General features: G+C 38.6%; 1 protein-coding gene and 1 long non-coding RNA gene across 4 annotated transcripts; one reads left to right on the plus strand and one right to left on the minus strand.

Annotated features, from left to right (window-relative positions):
* The first annotated feature begins 3,421 nt into the window (after positions 1 to 3,421).
* On the plus strand, positions 3,422 to 12,796 carry LOC129200620 (medium-chain specific acyl-CoA dehydrogenase, mitochondrial). 2 transcript variants are annotated; one of them, XM_054811931.1, is made up of 7 exons: positions 3,422 to 3,495; positions 4,278 to 4,408; positions 5,604 to 5,712; positions 6,569 to 6,709; positions 6,787 to 6,882; positions 7,577 to 7,825; positions 11,507 to 12,796. In XM_054811931.1, the coding sequence occupies exons 1-7, from the start codon at positions 3,442 to 3,444 to the stop codon at positions 11,576 to 11,578; spliced, it is 852 nt and encodes a 283-aa protein (XP_054667906.1). In that variant the 5' UTR covers positions 3,422 to 3,441; the 3' UTR covers positions 11,579 to 12,796. The 2 variants fall into 2 exon arrangements, with proteins under 2 accessions (XP_054667906.1, XP_054667907.1); XM_054811932.1 differs by having other exon boundaries at positions 12,365 to 12,796.
* LOC129200622 (uncharacterized) lies at positions 10,513 to 14,502 on the minus strand. 2 transcript variants are annotated; one of them, XR_008575021.1, is made up of 4 exons: positions 14,107 to 14,440; positions 13,805 to 13,931; positions 13,279 to 13,496; positions 10,513 to 10,658 (listed from the first exon to the last, which is right to left on the minus strand). It is a non-coding gene; the product is annotated as an uncharacterized LOC129200622 (long non-coding RNA). The 2 variants fall into 2 exon arrangements; XR_008575020.1 differs by having other exon boundaries at positions 13,279 to 13,931; positions 14,107 to 14,502.
* Between the last annotated feature and the right edge of the window lie 31 nt (positions 14,503 to 14,533).

Below are 14,533 nucleotides of genomic sequence, written 5' to 3' on the forward strand. Positions count from 1 at the left end.
TTTTAACTAGTGTCTGAACTTTTTTATTGCCAAAGATGCCTTAGCTTTTGAATAATTATCTCACATTGGCTTTTAAAAAAATGTTAAAATAACTTATGTAGTCTTAGTTGAACTTTGTTATTAAGAAATTCATACTTGTCTTGGCATATTATATATGTAAAGGCAAATTTAGGGGTCAGCAGCTAGATGTTTGAAACTAAGTAGTCAAAATCATCAAATAATGAACATTTATCTGCCTCCATCTCCTCCATCATTTTATTAGCACAGCATGCTTCTCATTTCTTTTGGTAATACATTTTATCTTACCTGGTACTTCCTACTCCTTTTTCATTATTTTGTGGATAATTTTGTCAGAAGTAAGTGCATTGTAGGCAATCATTAGAGATCAGTGGAGGTTTTCTCTAGAGAGAAAGAGGAAGTTGATGAGCTGCTTTAGTTTCTGGAGAGGCCCAGGAAGGTGAGTCCTGTCAGTTTGAATTGTCCTGGAAGGAACTGAGACTTGGTTTTTTTCTCATAGTCTGACAACTGGCAAAATCAAAAAGAGTACAGAATTTGTGACCTTTTTTTTTTTTTTTTTTTTTTTTAGAACTTACTGATGAACAGAAAGAGTTTCAAGCTACTGCTCGTAAATTTGCTGTGGAGGAGATTATTCCCGTTGCTGCGCAATATGACAAAACTGGAGAGGTAAATCTACCATTCAGTAAGGGAAAAAATAGATTTTTATCTGAACCTGCGTAAAATTAAAAATGTTAACTGTGATGAGTCAGAACATGATTCTTTTCTCCCTGTGTATTTCAGTATCCTCTTCCGCTCATAAAACGAGCTTGGGAACTTGGTCTTATAAATTCACACATACCAGAAAGCTGTGGTAAGTAAACATTCTTTTAAATCTGTAAAATATAACAAAGAAAAGGCCTTAGATGAGATTTATATGTGTACCTATCAATTCTATATAAAATGAACAGTTCGTACTTGAAAACTCTAAATTTAATCAGTAGGCAGGTTGACACATAGAAGTGTTACTAGGGGTGGATGTAATCAGGCAACAAATTAGAGGGATCATGATTTAGCAATTTATGACCAGATTTTCTACCATGATTACAACTGCCTAATGTTCCCCTGGTACACTGTGTCAGTTGATGAGGCAGAGAAATTAAAAGGTCATATTTTGATCTAGTCTCTGACACAGGCTGGAGCAATTTAAGAGTTTATTACAGGACAGTTTTCCAGTTTAGATGATGTGTAGTATAGCAGTGCTTTGACAATGCTTAGGTATATGACTAACCATGGAAAAAAAAATGTTAAATTTTACATTTTCTTTTTTGCATTTATATTACCTGAAAAAGAACTTGGGCAAATGTGCATAGAAGACTCTATTTTTTTAAAGACTCATCAGAGTGTATATCTTGTATCAAAAATTTAATTAACAAGGTTAGGGAACAGAGAGACAAAAGGAGCAATTGTGAGGATCACATTTATTCAGCCACAGAATCTAGGGAACTCAAGGCTGAAATAGCTGGACTATTGCGATGTGCAGTCACTTGGTTATTAAATTAAAACTTACAAGTGACAAATTTAACACCATTCCTTTACAAGGTCTCTAAGGGAGAGCTGTGACAATACATAACAGTAAGCCTGATATACTATGTAAATTAAGAGCAAGTAAGATGAAGTACAGATAGAGTGGACACACATAAACACGATGTGCTAGAGAAGGGTTTTCATAAAATGAAGTCATGGCACAAAAAATAATTGGAGTTCTCTGAAGTAGCTAATAAGTGTGTGAACAGTGGTTGGTTGGTATAAAATGCTTGAACTTTCAAAATGGATTTGAAAAACCATCAGGTTTCATAGTGGAAAAATCAGCAGCACAGTCTTGCTGGTGCTTGTGCTATTTGGGATATCTATAAATAATCTGGCAAAGGTTGTCAATAGTGAGGTCATAGAGTTTACTGATACACTAAGTTATTCAGTATAGAAAAGATGAGGCTGGTGTGAAGAGCTGTAGGAGAAGGTCGTGAAACTGGGTGACTGTTAATATGTTAATATGGCAGATGAAATTCAAAATAGGAAAAATGATGCACACATGAAAGGAAAGAAGCAATCCAAACTTCCCAGATAAAATGGTGTCTTCTGAGCAAGTTACTACCTCTGGGGAAAAAAGAGATTTTGGGGGTTCTAATATATAGTTTTGTGAAGAAGTCAACATGATGCCTAGAAGTGGTCAAAACCATAACTTTAAGGTCAGAAATTAAGAAGGGAATGACCAAAAAAGCAGAGCCATTATTAAGCTGCTGCTTGAATCCAGACTGCACTTGCCTCTTTAATTCATTATGCAGTGAATGATCCTTCCATCTCAAAAGGGTGTTGTGGAAATCAAGGAGATTCCTAAAAAGATGACAAAGATGATAAAAGATAAAGAACAGCTTCTGCATGAGAAGCACCTAAAACTCCAGTGTCCTGGAGTGCGTGAAAAGGGATTCATAGCTCACTGTCCCCTTCACTACAACTGGAAGGCATCACATGAAGTCAGCAGACAGCAGGTTCAGAATAAATGAAATGACATGGTTCTACACTCAGTGCGTAGTTCATTTGTGAAACTCATTGCCCCGGATGATATCGATGCTAAAATTGTACGTAGGTTAAAAAAGAAACTGGGAAAATTCACAGAAGAAATGTCTGTCAAGGTTAGCTAACAAAGATACCAAAGATACTTTTGGCTGAGGAAGTCACTTGAAAGGTGGGGAAAATATTTTGAGGAAGTATTGCTGCATTGTTAGTGTATTTTTATGTGCTTCTCAAAGTGTTGGCTTCTGTCAGAAACACGTTACTGGGTTGGTTTTCTGACTGATATGAACACTTCTTTTTTATTCATAAGTGCTATGATAGGTTAGGAGCCCTTGTGGCCCTTTCTCTGCTTCCTAAGAACTTTTAAGGAAATTCTCAGATAGAAAGTAGTCGAAAGATTCTAGTGGTACGTTCTCGCTATTTTGTGCAGCTTGTTCCACATAAAGCGCACAATCACCCTGGACCTGAGAAATGTCATTTCTAAGTCATCGGTTACTAATCTGACAAAACTTTATTTAGAAGCTTGCATGGCAACGTCTAATCAAACACAGTGCACAATCAAATGTATGTGGGCGAATATGTTTTTGATACTTAATTTTTTGTAAATCACTACATGTTCCGCTTTAACCTCATTTTAGTCATTGAAATATTTCAACTGTAGGTGGTCTCGGCCTTGGCAGTTTTGAAGCATGCCTTATTACGGAAGAGTTAGCTTACGGATGTACGGGGGTTCAAACTGCCATTGAGGCAAACTCCCTAGGGGTAAGTTCTGTCATTTTTTACCTACTTTAAACTAGAATCTGTGCCCTTTAAAAAGACAGGTTAATGGTCTAAATATTTTCTTTCAGCAAATGCCAGTTATCATTGCAGGAAATGAACAGCAGCAGAAAAAATACTTGGGAAATGACAGAGGAACCAATGATGTGTGTAAGTATAACTTAGGAACATTGTAGAATGTTCCTAAATCATATTAATCAGTTCTGGTTTTTTGTTTAAAATACTGATATATACTCACAACTTAGCCTGTTTTGGTTTTTAGATAAACAGTGGCATTTACTGAAAGTCAAGGAATATTGAATTAGATGTATTCAATAAGCAAACAGAAGATAGCGCCTGGAAACCCATCCTGTGTCACTGAAAAATTAATACCTTTTAATTCACTTTCAAGAGGTGTAGGAGCTTAAGAAAAATGCAAGGTTTATATGAACACAGACACAACTCAGATGAGTGTTAAACTGCATTGACGAACCTTAAATATTATCTAAGCAGTACCTCTTACATAGAAAGAAGTAAAGATTCATGTGCAGTGCATTACAATTTGAACAACTAAGTGTCATAAAATGAAGAGCACGGTTACCATAAAATGTTACACTGCTCTTATTTTCAGATTTTAAAGATCCTCAGCTTTCATATCAGTTTGTGAAGCATAAGGAGGTGATGACTTGCTAAAAGTTACAGAATGGTGCTGTTTATCATTAAAAGACAGTTTTAAGTATTATTATGGATTTAGGAGGAAAATTAACCCTACGTGTTTAGATATTTGCTCAGACAGTTGTTGGGGGGTTTTTATGTAATATTTTGGGGGTTTCCATGCAGTTCACTTAAAACTTTTAAAGATCAGTTTGATGCACATAATTCTGCAATAATTTGTGGTTGCTTAAAAATAGAACTTTTATTCCTCAAGATTTTGCATTTCTGTTACATTTTAGGCTTACTGTGTAACAGAGCCTGGAGCAGGCTCTGATGTGGCTGGTATAAAAACAAAGGCTGAAAAGAAAGGAGATGAATATGTTATTAATGGTCAGAAGATGTGGATCACAAATGGTGGGAAAGCAAACTGGTGTGTTGACTTTTGACTCACACTACACTTTCTGTTATTCTGTTTTATACTGACACGTGTGTGTGTGCGCGCGTCCGTCCGTCCCCACGTTAGATACTTGTTTCTTTGAAGATCTGTTACACATCTGAATGTTCATGATGTTTCACCACACTGCACTACACTGTAATTGGTGACCACTTTATCAGGACAAGGCAGAAAGCAGTCTCAGTAACTGAGCGATGGCATGATGACTCCATTCAAGAATGCCTCTCAAATTTTGCTGCTATCAAACAAAATTTAATTCTGCTTTCTCTTCAGGGAAGGTCAGCAACAGTAAGAGTTAACTTGCAAAGTCCTCAAGAGGCTCATGTTTCAAGGGACCTTGCTTTGTGGGTTTGGTGACCAAGATGAGTTGCTTCTGATTCTGCTAGAAACATCTCTCACTTTTAGTGAAGACAGAAAAATTTCAGGATTGTGGTATTACATTTTATTTTCTTAAGGGAAGACATTTTCCAAGTGTCAAAAAAAATCCAGATTTTGCTGTGGTGTCTGTGGAACGTGCTTTACAATATAGACCTCTTTCATCATGTCTCACATATCATGCTCATCCCCAACACATAAATTCTTTTTAATTCAAAGGAAAAACTTTATACATTTATGTATAAAGTTGAATTTTCTCATTATTTATTTCCTTGTTCAAGGCAGAACCATCAAATATAATCCGCCAGCTACCTTTTGATGTTACTGAACACCATAAATGTGATTTACAATTGTTTATTTTCTAACAGAAAAAACTTGTTTACAGCTTATATTTAGAAGAATAAAATTAAGATATCTGATATCAAGAGGGTAACATAACATTTTGCATGCAATACTGTATTTCCTAAGCAATCATTTTTATGTGTGTGCTGGGAACACGTTTCTTTTGTCCCATTCGTGAAGCTGATTGTAATATTAAGACCCATAATACATGGAAAAGGTGGAGAACCTTTGCATGTTGATCTGAAGTAATTTTATTAAGTCTTGACTGCACTGACACTTCCTCTCCCTCACTCCCTCTCAGTGTATTTTTGGAAGGCCCAAGAAAAAAGGATTGTTAACTTATTGATAGTTTTATTATATGGTACAAACACACAAATATTTAACACTTTAGCTAGAAAAGCATGTGATTGTTAATTGTGAGGATAAACGGACTCCCCTCTTTGTTTTACACTAGGTATTTTTTGCTAGCTCGTACCGATCCAGATCCAAAAGCTCCTGCAAGCAAAGCCTTTACTGGATTCATTGTGGAAGCAAATAGCCCTGGAATCCAAATTGGAAGAAAGGTGAACAGTGTATCCCTCATCTGACAAGCCAGGAATTATTATTCGCTTCCAAACCAATAATGCAACAAATTGCCATTAAAGAAAAAAGACTGTTCAGCAACAGAACGTTTTCATGGCCTCGTGTACAATGATCTTTTAATTTTCACAGCATACAGAAACTATTAATGACATGTACTTAATAATTTTAGTAATTCAGATCAGGAATTATTCAGAATGGTATAAATTAATATCACGTTGTACAGCTGCAAAAGAATCTTTGAGAAGTGCCAATTAATGTGAAGTAGCATGCCTTGCAAGTGTAAGAAGCAAGGTGGACAACTTTAACCATAAACACACAGCATGCATTAATTTTAGCTACCCCTGCTCAGGGAATAGGCCTTGGAGACACTGGTGCTAGTTCTCTTTTGGGGTAAAAAAAAATTGAAAGAAAGAAAACAAAACAAAGTACTATTTTTAGTAGCAGGCGAAATTGGACATTGAACATTAGGAAAGGAATCGGAAAACTTGAAAATCTCATTTATTTTTTTGTTTGTTTGTAGTACAGCTGTACTTCTGCCTGCATTTTAGGTTCTTTACTTTTTCCTCTACCATCTCAAAGACAAATGAGTGATTACAGCTACAGAATTAATTCCACATATGGAGAAAGTAAACTGCCCAGCTTTGACAAATTAAGGGCGTGCTAGTCTGTAAATGCAAAACTAGTATTTGTTGCGTATATGGTGATTTTTAGATAAAACTGAAGTGTTTGAGCCGGGGGGGCTTTCTTTATGCTTTGATGCTTGGAGTAAAGAATGAAAATGTGTTGTACCTTGGAAGAATCCAATTTAGTTGCACCTCTGTAAACTTCCCTTTTCAGGAAATGAATATGGGTCAGCGCTGCTCTGATACAAGAGGTATTGTCTTTGAAGATGTGAGAGTTCCAAAAGAAAATGTACTAATAGCTGAGGGAGCTGGCTTTAAAATAGCAATGGGAGCTTTTGATAAGACCAGACCACCTGTAAGTATCAGAAATAAGTTACTTAAATCAGAAATTCCTATTTTATTTTTTTTCATTCTGTGCTATATTTAATTCAGGTAGCAGCTGGTGCTGTTGGGTTAGCAAAAAGAGCACTCGATGAAGCTACTAAATATGCTTTGGAGAGAAAAACCTTTGGGAAACCAATCGTTGAAGTAAGTTAAATATATAAAAATAAACGTATCAAAAAGCTATGTTTTCATACCAGATGCACTACTAGTGAATTTTCAAGGTTGTTCCTTGATATTTAGGATGTGTGTTTTATTATATCTCTGCCACTGCCTGGGTTTTCAAGTATATAGGTCAGTACTAAGTAAATCTAGCTATGCAGTAACTCCTGGATTCTTCAATAACTTATTGATGAAAACGGTAAAATCACAAAGAAAACTCCGCCCAAAGCCCTGAAACTCATGTACTGCCAGGACATACTTAAGTTCTTCAATTCCAATAAACAGGGATTTTCAGGGAAGGAAAAAATCTCCCTGAGGTACGTGAAACAAGACTCACGGTATTAATACTAGTAGAATACGCTGCCAATCACACTGGTTACCGTGCTTAAAGAAATATCAATAAACATCACACTAAATACAGATCTCATAAAAAGTAAAGCAAAACTTCATAATTCAATACTTAATCCCTGTGACTAAGTGGATTTTAGAATTAAAAACTCAAAAGTCTAATTCAACATACAGTTATGAAAGCCTGATTCAAATTCTGTAGAACGCCTAAAGTACAATTTCCTGAGTGTGTTGAATTCAGAAATTAAGAAATTAAGGCAACTACACTCTTCTTGGATGTTACAGAATTTTAAGCAGGCAGTGTTAACCTAGTTTATTTCATCACTTACAGCACCAAGCGGTGTCTTTCATGCTTGCTGAAATGGCAATGAAAGTGGAACTTGCTAGGATGGCTTACCAGAGAGCTGCGTGGGAAGTCGATGCTGGTCGCAGGAATACCTACTATGCTTCCATTGCGAAGGCATTCGCTGGTGATGTTGCAAACCAAGTAGCTACGGATGCAGTGCAGATTTTTGGTGGAAATGGATTTAATACTGAATATCCTGTAGAAAAATTAATGAGAGATGCTAAAATCTACCAGGTAAGTAAAAGAGAGAATGTGATCTTTATATTAATGCATACCTTTTATATAAAAGAACCTAATGGCTACTTATTTGAAATCATGATATACGCACATAAAAAAAGTTTTGAGGATGAGAGCAGTATTTCTTCTATTTAAAGAAAGGGCATTCAAATCAGGCAAATTCTTGCATACAAAACTCTTTCTTTGTATTAAATCAACAACTTAACCTACACAAGAGAAATAAATTTAGTGGTGTGATTTTGTTTTTCTGAAGTGGTAACTCTTTGAATTCTTGGACCCTTCATTTTGAAGCTTTTGAACTCAGAAAAACCCACTGTAGAAAACACTGATCAAAATACTAATGCTTGCTTTGGTGATGGAAATCCTCTGACCCTCTGTTTGTACCCTGGACTGGTGCCTGCCTCCATCTTCATGTTCCCCTCAGCCTGGTATGCAGTGTAAAGAACAGTTGTTGCTAATTACATCCTTTTACTTGTCATATCCAAAGTGGGTATACAGAACAAACAATTGGTAATGACTACATTTTATGTGCTTCCCACCTTCCTCTTAGTTTAGTCTAGAAGAGAACACTAAAGCAGCTGCTTCCTCTCTCCTCATAAGCCATGGTGGCAGTTTTTTTAGGTTGGTTTTCCTTTTTGTTTTCCAGTCTCTTCATCACTTCTCGCTGTGCTCTAAACCTTCTGTTTGAAACTTTGGTATCATAAGCTCGGCAGATTACTTCAGTTGAGGTCACCACCACTGAGTATTATGGATTAGTTATCTTGCATATGTTGCATTAACAGAAGCATGGCACAGCCTGAAATGATTAGCCTTTAAAAAAACCCCACCACAACAAAACATGCTCATATTTACTCATGTTTAGCCCATAGTCACCCATAATCCCCAGATCTTTTTCTGCAGTATTATTATTACCAAGAAATTATTCCATGTCATAACTCTTCTCTTAGCTATACTATGCTAGTTCTTTCTTCAGTAAGAATGATTTCATTACATTCAGGAAAACCAGTAATTTTTTATCTTTTCACCTCTTTCTGACATTAATAATGACTAGACAAAACACATCAAAATCAATGATATCAAGAAGTGCATGTGGACAATGATCTGTAATGTTAGTTATACTAACAGATACCATTCTTAAGATTCTAGATAGTTGAAATTTCTCTTACCTTTAATTTTAAAGTCAGGTGTATTCTCACTAGCCAAGAATTTTTTTCTTAAGGATAGAAAACTGTGGTTTTGGAATCTAAAGGTTCTTAGTACTAATTGCACTCCTGCAAGTGAGGAAACAAATGAGTAATTGAACTTTCTTATGATTGGGCTTTTTTCCTGTCAGGTTCCATATGTTTCTAGAGAAGAAGGGTGGGAGGGTTAGAAGTTTATTTGAAAGTTGAGACTGATTTTACAGGATCCCAGTTATTTAGATTTTCCATTACACTGATCTATCACGAATGAATGCCTAGGTAGACTTTTTTTTTCTTTATTGTTCAAATTAATCAGATTTAGTAATACACTTTTGGTGTTTTTCTGCTCCCCTTCATATCCAAAAGAATACAGGAAAGGCCTTTCTCTTTACAATTATTTTATCCATGTCTCTTGATTATACTTCACTATATTACTGCCCAATTCCAGATGGTATATGTTTTTGGCCGCCTTTCATGCACAGAAACTTTGTTTTCCACCTGTTCTTTTCTTCCACATATTTGATACTTCTCATTATGACACAATTCTGCTACTGGGTTTACTGGTAACATTCTTACATGTCCATGCTTTGCTCTGGGTTTGTGTCTGGCTACAAATCTAGGCTAATAGGATAGAAATTCTAGCTTAGTTTCTCAAATTCAGAAAACTTCTTTTCTTCAATTGTCAATGATTCTTGAAACCACCCCATTGGCTTAGAAACCAAAACCATTCTCGTGCTTACTTAAGAAGATTGTGGGTTTTGATGTCTTTACACTTGAGTTTCGTTTCTGTCTTCATCAGCAAGTAATTCAGTGCAGCAGATGGGAGGAGGGGCTGCGGAGGCCCCTGCATCTACTGTACGCAGTTTGGGTGGGCTAGGTTCACAGCAGGCCTGTCTGGACTGAACATCCCCACTGCACGTCCAGCTGTGGGCTTGGACCATTATGTCTTCGTTAGGGTTTGGAGGGTACTGGGTGTATGCAGAGGGGAGAGCTTCCAGTTCAGTTTACTCCAGAGGGCACCTAGTATTGACAAAGCAAAATCTGCTTGATGATCTGGATCCAGATGGGGCAAGCAGCATCAGTCAGAGAGTTCACTTTGAGGATGAACCATTTCCTCTGAACCAAAAACTGAATGTGACCACAGGTTATACCATCTTTATTTTTGTAAAGCTTTGTAAGGTTCTTGGGAAGATTATCCCTATTTTATGACTACAGAGAAGTGAATTTTCATGCCTTTGAGCAATTTGCCAAAGTAAGTTTTGACAGAACTGGGAGCTGAAACACTTCAACCCCTAAGCTAGGCTGCCCTCAAGTGACGTTGCACTGTACCCATGTGGCCTTCTTTATGCATTAGACCTACATATGTGTTTTGTTGTGTATCTCTGTGTGGTGGTTTACCCTTGGCTGGAAGCCAAGTGTCCACCAAGCCACTCTATCACTCCCCTCCTCAGCAAGGCAGGGAGGAGAGAAACTAAGATGGAAAACCAACCCCAAACTCGTGGGTCAAGATAAAGGCAGTTTAATGTAGCTAAAGCAAAAAGCCGCGCGCAGAAGCAAAGCAAAAAGCAAAAGATTATTCTCTACTTCCCATCAGCAGGCGATGTCCAGCCACTTCCTGGGAAGTAGGGCTTCAGTAAGCGTACCCCTTACTGCGGAAGACAAACATTGTAAATGGAATATCCCTTTGGTCAGTTTGGGTCAGCTGTCCTGGCTGTGTCCCCTCCCAAGATCTTGCCTACCCCCAGCCTGCTGCTGGGCAGGGGGGGAAAGAAATGTTGGAGAGACGGCCTTGATGTGTGCTGGCACTGCTCAGTCGTAGCCAAAACACTGGTGTGTTATCAACACTTTGCTAGCTACGAATACACAGCACAGCACCATGAGGGCTGCTGTGGGGAGACTTAACTCCATCTCAGCCAGACCCAATACAATCTGACTTTGCCAGCAAGCCAAAAAAAACCAGAGGGAAGATGCAGACTGTTTCTAGAGGAAAATGCAAGAATACATAGTTTAAAAAAAAAATAAAATACTGTGTTCAAGAGAGAAAGAGTTAAGGAGCAGTGGGAATAACTGGATAACTGCATGAAAGGGTACACTTGCTACAGCCTTGAAAGGCTAGTCAAAGAAAATACGACACTTTCAGCACAGGTCACTTCTTCCCCTCAACCCACTGTTTTATAACCTTCTTTGTAAAACCTAAAATATGTATTTTCTCCCCCATTTTCCCCATCCTTCCTCACTCTTAATTTCATGAGAACCTTACTGAGTTTTGATAAAAGCATCTGAGAGAACAAGCCTGTCTCTCAGTATCTCGTATAAGGATTTATTGCATTTAGCCCACTGTAGTTACTCGAGTTGCACTAGAATTTTTTTCAGTTTTTTCTTTCTACACATCCTAATCCACACTAGATAAGTGCTGTGAAGGTTTACAAGCGTAGAAAGACCTGCTAAAATGTTTTAAAAAATTATCAGTTAACATTATTGCAATTCTTCTTTTCAGATTTATGAGGGAACTGCTCAGATTCAAAGGATGATCATAGCTCGTGAACATGTTGGCAAATATAAGGCTTAAGGATATGTATCAAGCATATCTGGCTGCTGCTGTAGTGTTCTGTGCTCTCATAGAAGAGGATTTTCAGTGTGTTTCTCAATTAGAAAGACGTGGAAAAAACTCTTTTCCTTCAAATCTTTTTACTGTGTACATGATTAAGCACTATTCTGTACTCCCCATCCATTCTCTCACTTCATTCTTTCTGACTAACAAACTTGGTGTTTTCTAAACATTTCTGAATTCCAAAGTGATAGTTTGGCATCTTTCCCCACTCAATCTCTTTCACTGAAACCTTTGACTTTTGGTGGGAGAAAAATTTAAAATTTATATGATCAAAAAAGTGAATAAAACTCAGATATTTGTGTGTGTGTCTGTGAAGGCATTCAGCATGTAACAACAAATTGGATTTTAGGTGTTTCTGTATTGGTTATAGTGACACATTTGCACCCACTGTTTTAGCACTGGAGTTGGGTGGATATCAAATTAATAAATCTCAGGGAAATTTAAATAAGCTGTTCCGCTTCCTCAGCAATACCATTTTGCAGCACATGGTTTTTAGGTCACCACTTGCTAAAATAAATATGATAACACTGGCCTTTAGAAAACTTGCAACTTTTAAAAAAATGGAAAGTGAATACGTGCTGACTTCTGGACCTGTCAAAAACATACATTCTCTTAAATTACTACACAGGTGTTATTTTTCAAACGGTGGCTGCATTACTGATTGCACATTATCTCTATTTTATATGCATCCATGAGTCAGTATGAACAAAAACTAGTTTTTGTTTTCATTGGCCTTCTTTTCAGTGACTTCACCATCTTATTCACCTGAATTCAACAAAGACAGAAATTGTCATTCAATGTATTCATCTCTGTGCCTCAAAGAAACCTGTAATGTTTATGAAGAAAATACTTGTTTTCTTGTACCTTAAGTAAGACTTCTTCTTTATGGGTGAATGTTAAGTACAGCACTTGAGTAATACAGCTGAAATATGTGTTTCCATCACAGTGGGGAAAAAATAAATACGATAATTCAATTTTAAACATTTCCATTTTAACTGATCCCATGTGAAAGAACCTGTAGGAAACTGCCTTATTTTGAATTATAACAAATACAATAAGGGGCAACAAATGAGAACCTCGCAACACTATGTTTTTTCACTGTAAAATTAGAGGATCAAAATACTATTTCTGACAGGCATTGCTGCATTCTAATAAAAAAATACAAGTTTATAAGCAGAGAGGTGTGGTTCTTTTGTTCACTTTGCTTGTCACATCATTTAAATTGTAGCTCAGGGAAGTTGTCCAGTGTCTGAAGTATGTTACAGCCATACTGCAGTTCTCACTACACTACAGCCCACCGCAGCTGAACAGCCCTTGCAGCTCAGCAGCACTGAGGCCTGTGTTGCTGTTGTCTGCAAGAGTGTCTTGAGATGCTATCCAGCAGTAACACACTATCATCAGCTTCAGAGAGCATGGCGCCCTTTCACCGCTTACTCCCTAAGCAAGTAAACCTTCAATTAGGGTGATTCAAGTGAAAGTGTGTGGTTTTTCCACTAAGAATGTCTTACAGCATCACGTTTATTTCAAATCTAGTCTAAACCTTTCCATCAGTACATACACTTGACTACATTTGCAGCAAGAACAGCTGAGAAGGAAGAATTTCTGTGAGATTTTTTTTTTTTAATTGGGATAGGCCCTTCAGTGCTGGCAGAACATACCTTTCCCAGTACGTTTCCCAATCGCTCGGCACTGGTGAGGCTGCACCTGGAGTGCTGTGTCCAGTGCTGGGATCCCCATATCCAAGGCATGGACATCCTGGAGAGAGTCCAGGGGCAGGCCACGATGATGATGAATGGTCTGGAGCATGAGGCTGAGAGAGGTGGGACTGTCCAGCCTGTTGAAGGCTCAGGGGGATCTTATCAATGTGCATGAACACCTGGTGGGATGGAAGGAAGGGGAGGGAGCCAGGCACTCCTCAGTAGTGCCCACTGGCAGGGCAATGGGCACAAATGAAAACACATAAAATCCCACCTGAATACAAGAAAACAAACTTTTTTTTTTTTATTGTGAGGGTGTGTAAAAAAACTCGCACAGGTTGCCCAGATAGGTTGTGGAGTCTCCATCCTTGTAGACAGTCAAAACCCAACTAGACGTGGCCCTGCTGGAGCAGGGGGAGTTGACTAGATGATCTCCAGTGGTTCCTTCCCACCTGAACCCTTCTGTGAATTCACTTCAGGTACTCACCAAAACACCCTTGCTTCACCACAATCCCTCTGAACATAGTGCTGGATGGTGCGAATCCTGTCACCAGGTATGAAGTTTCCATTGCTTAATAAAGTGCTTAACAGCTGTGAACCACCATCATATTTACCTGTGGGAAGATCAATAACATGACATGCTAGACAAGTATTTGCTGTATTAAAAAAAACAAACCCAAACCCTCCAACACCCCCCATCAAAACTCCTCAAAAAACCCAACACCCCCATAACCCCTAAACCCCTCCCCCATACCCTCCAAAATATCGGGGGGGGGGGGGAAGACTTACTGTCAATTGCTCTATGCCAGCCAGCATTATACATATTTTTTTTATTGTATAGTCTTCAAATGGTGTTCCCGCCCGACACGGCTAGCGGCTGCCAGAGTCCAGCGTTGGCAATTCACAGCGCGCTCAGAGGAATCGGTTTTAAAGAGGGAGGAAAGGAGTTTATTTCCGCAGGGAAGAGCAGCTGCCCTCCCCCGCCCCGGGGCAGAGCACCGGGAACGACCTCTCCTCAGAGCCGCGCCGGTCGCCATGGACACCCCGCTTCCGGGCGGGACCTTCCCACCGCGGGGCGAACGCCTGACCGCCGCGTCCTGCCCGCCCCAGGCGCCGCCGCCTCAGTCCGCCAGCGCGGGTCAGGCGAACGGCGAGGCAGCTACAGCGGGGTCCTGCCGGGAGACCCATCTAGCTCCGCCCCGCGGCGGGACGCTCT

This window comes from Grus americana, unplaced genomic scaffold (genome assembly GCF_028858705.1).
Source record: "Grus americana isolate bGruAme1 unplaced genomic scaffold, bGruAme1.mat scaffold_362, whole genome shotgun sequence".
In the NCBI taxonomy this organism is placed as follows: Eukaryota; Metazoa; Chordata; class Aves; order Gruiformes; family Gruidae; genus Grus; species Grus americana.

Excerpts from the sequence above, each read along its gene's own strand:
- LOC129200620 (XM_054811931.1), top strand. The coding sequence starts at position 3,442 with ATGAACAGCAGCAGAAAAAATACTTGGGAAATGACAGAGGAACCAATG. Across the intron at positions 3,496-4,277 it reads CAGAGGAACCAATGATGTGT|GCTTACTGTGTAACAGAGCC; the intron begins GTAAGTATAACT and ends GTTACATTTTAG. Across the intron at positions 5,713-6,568 it reads GAATCCAAATTGGAAGAAAG|GAAATGAATATGGGTCAGCG; the intron begins GTGAACAGTGTA and ends TTCCCTTTTCAG.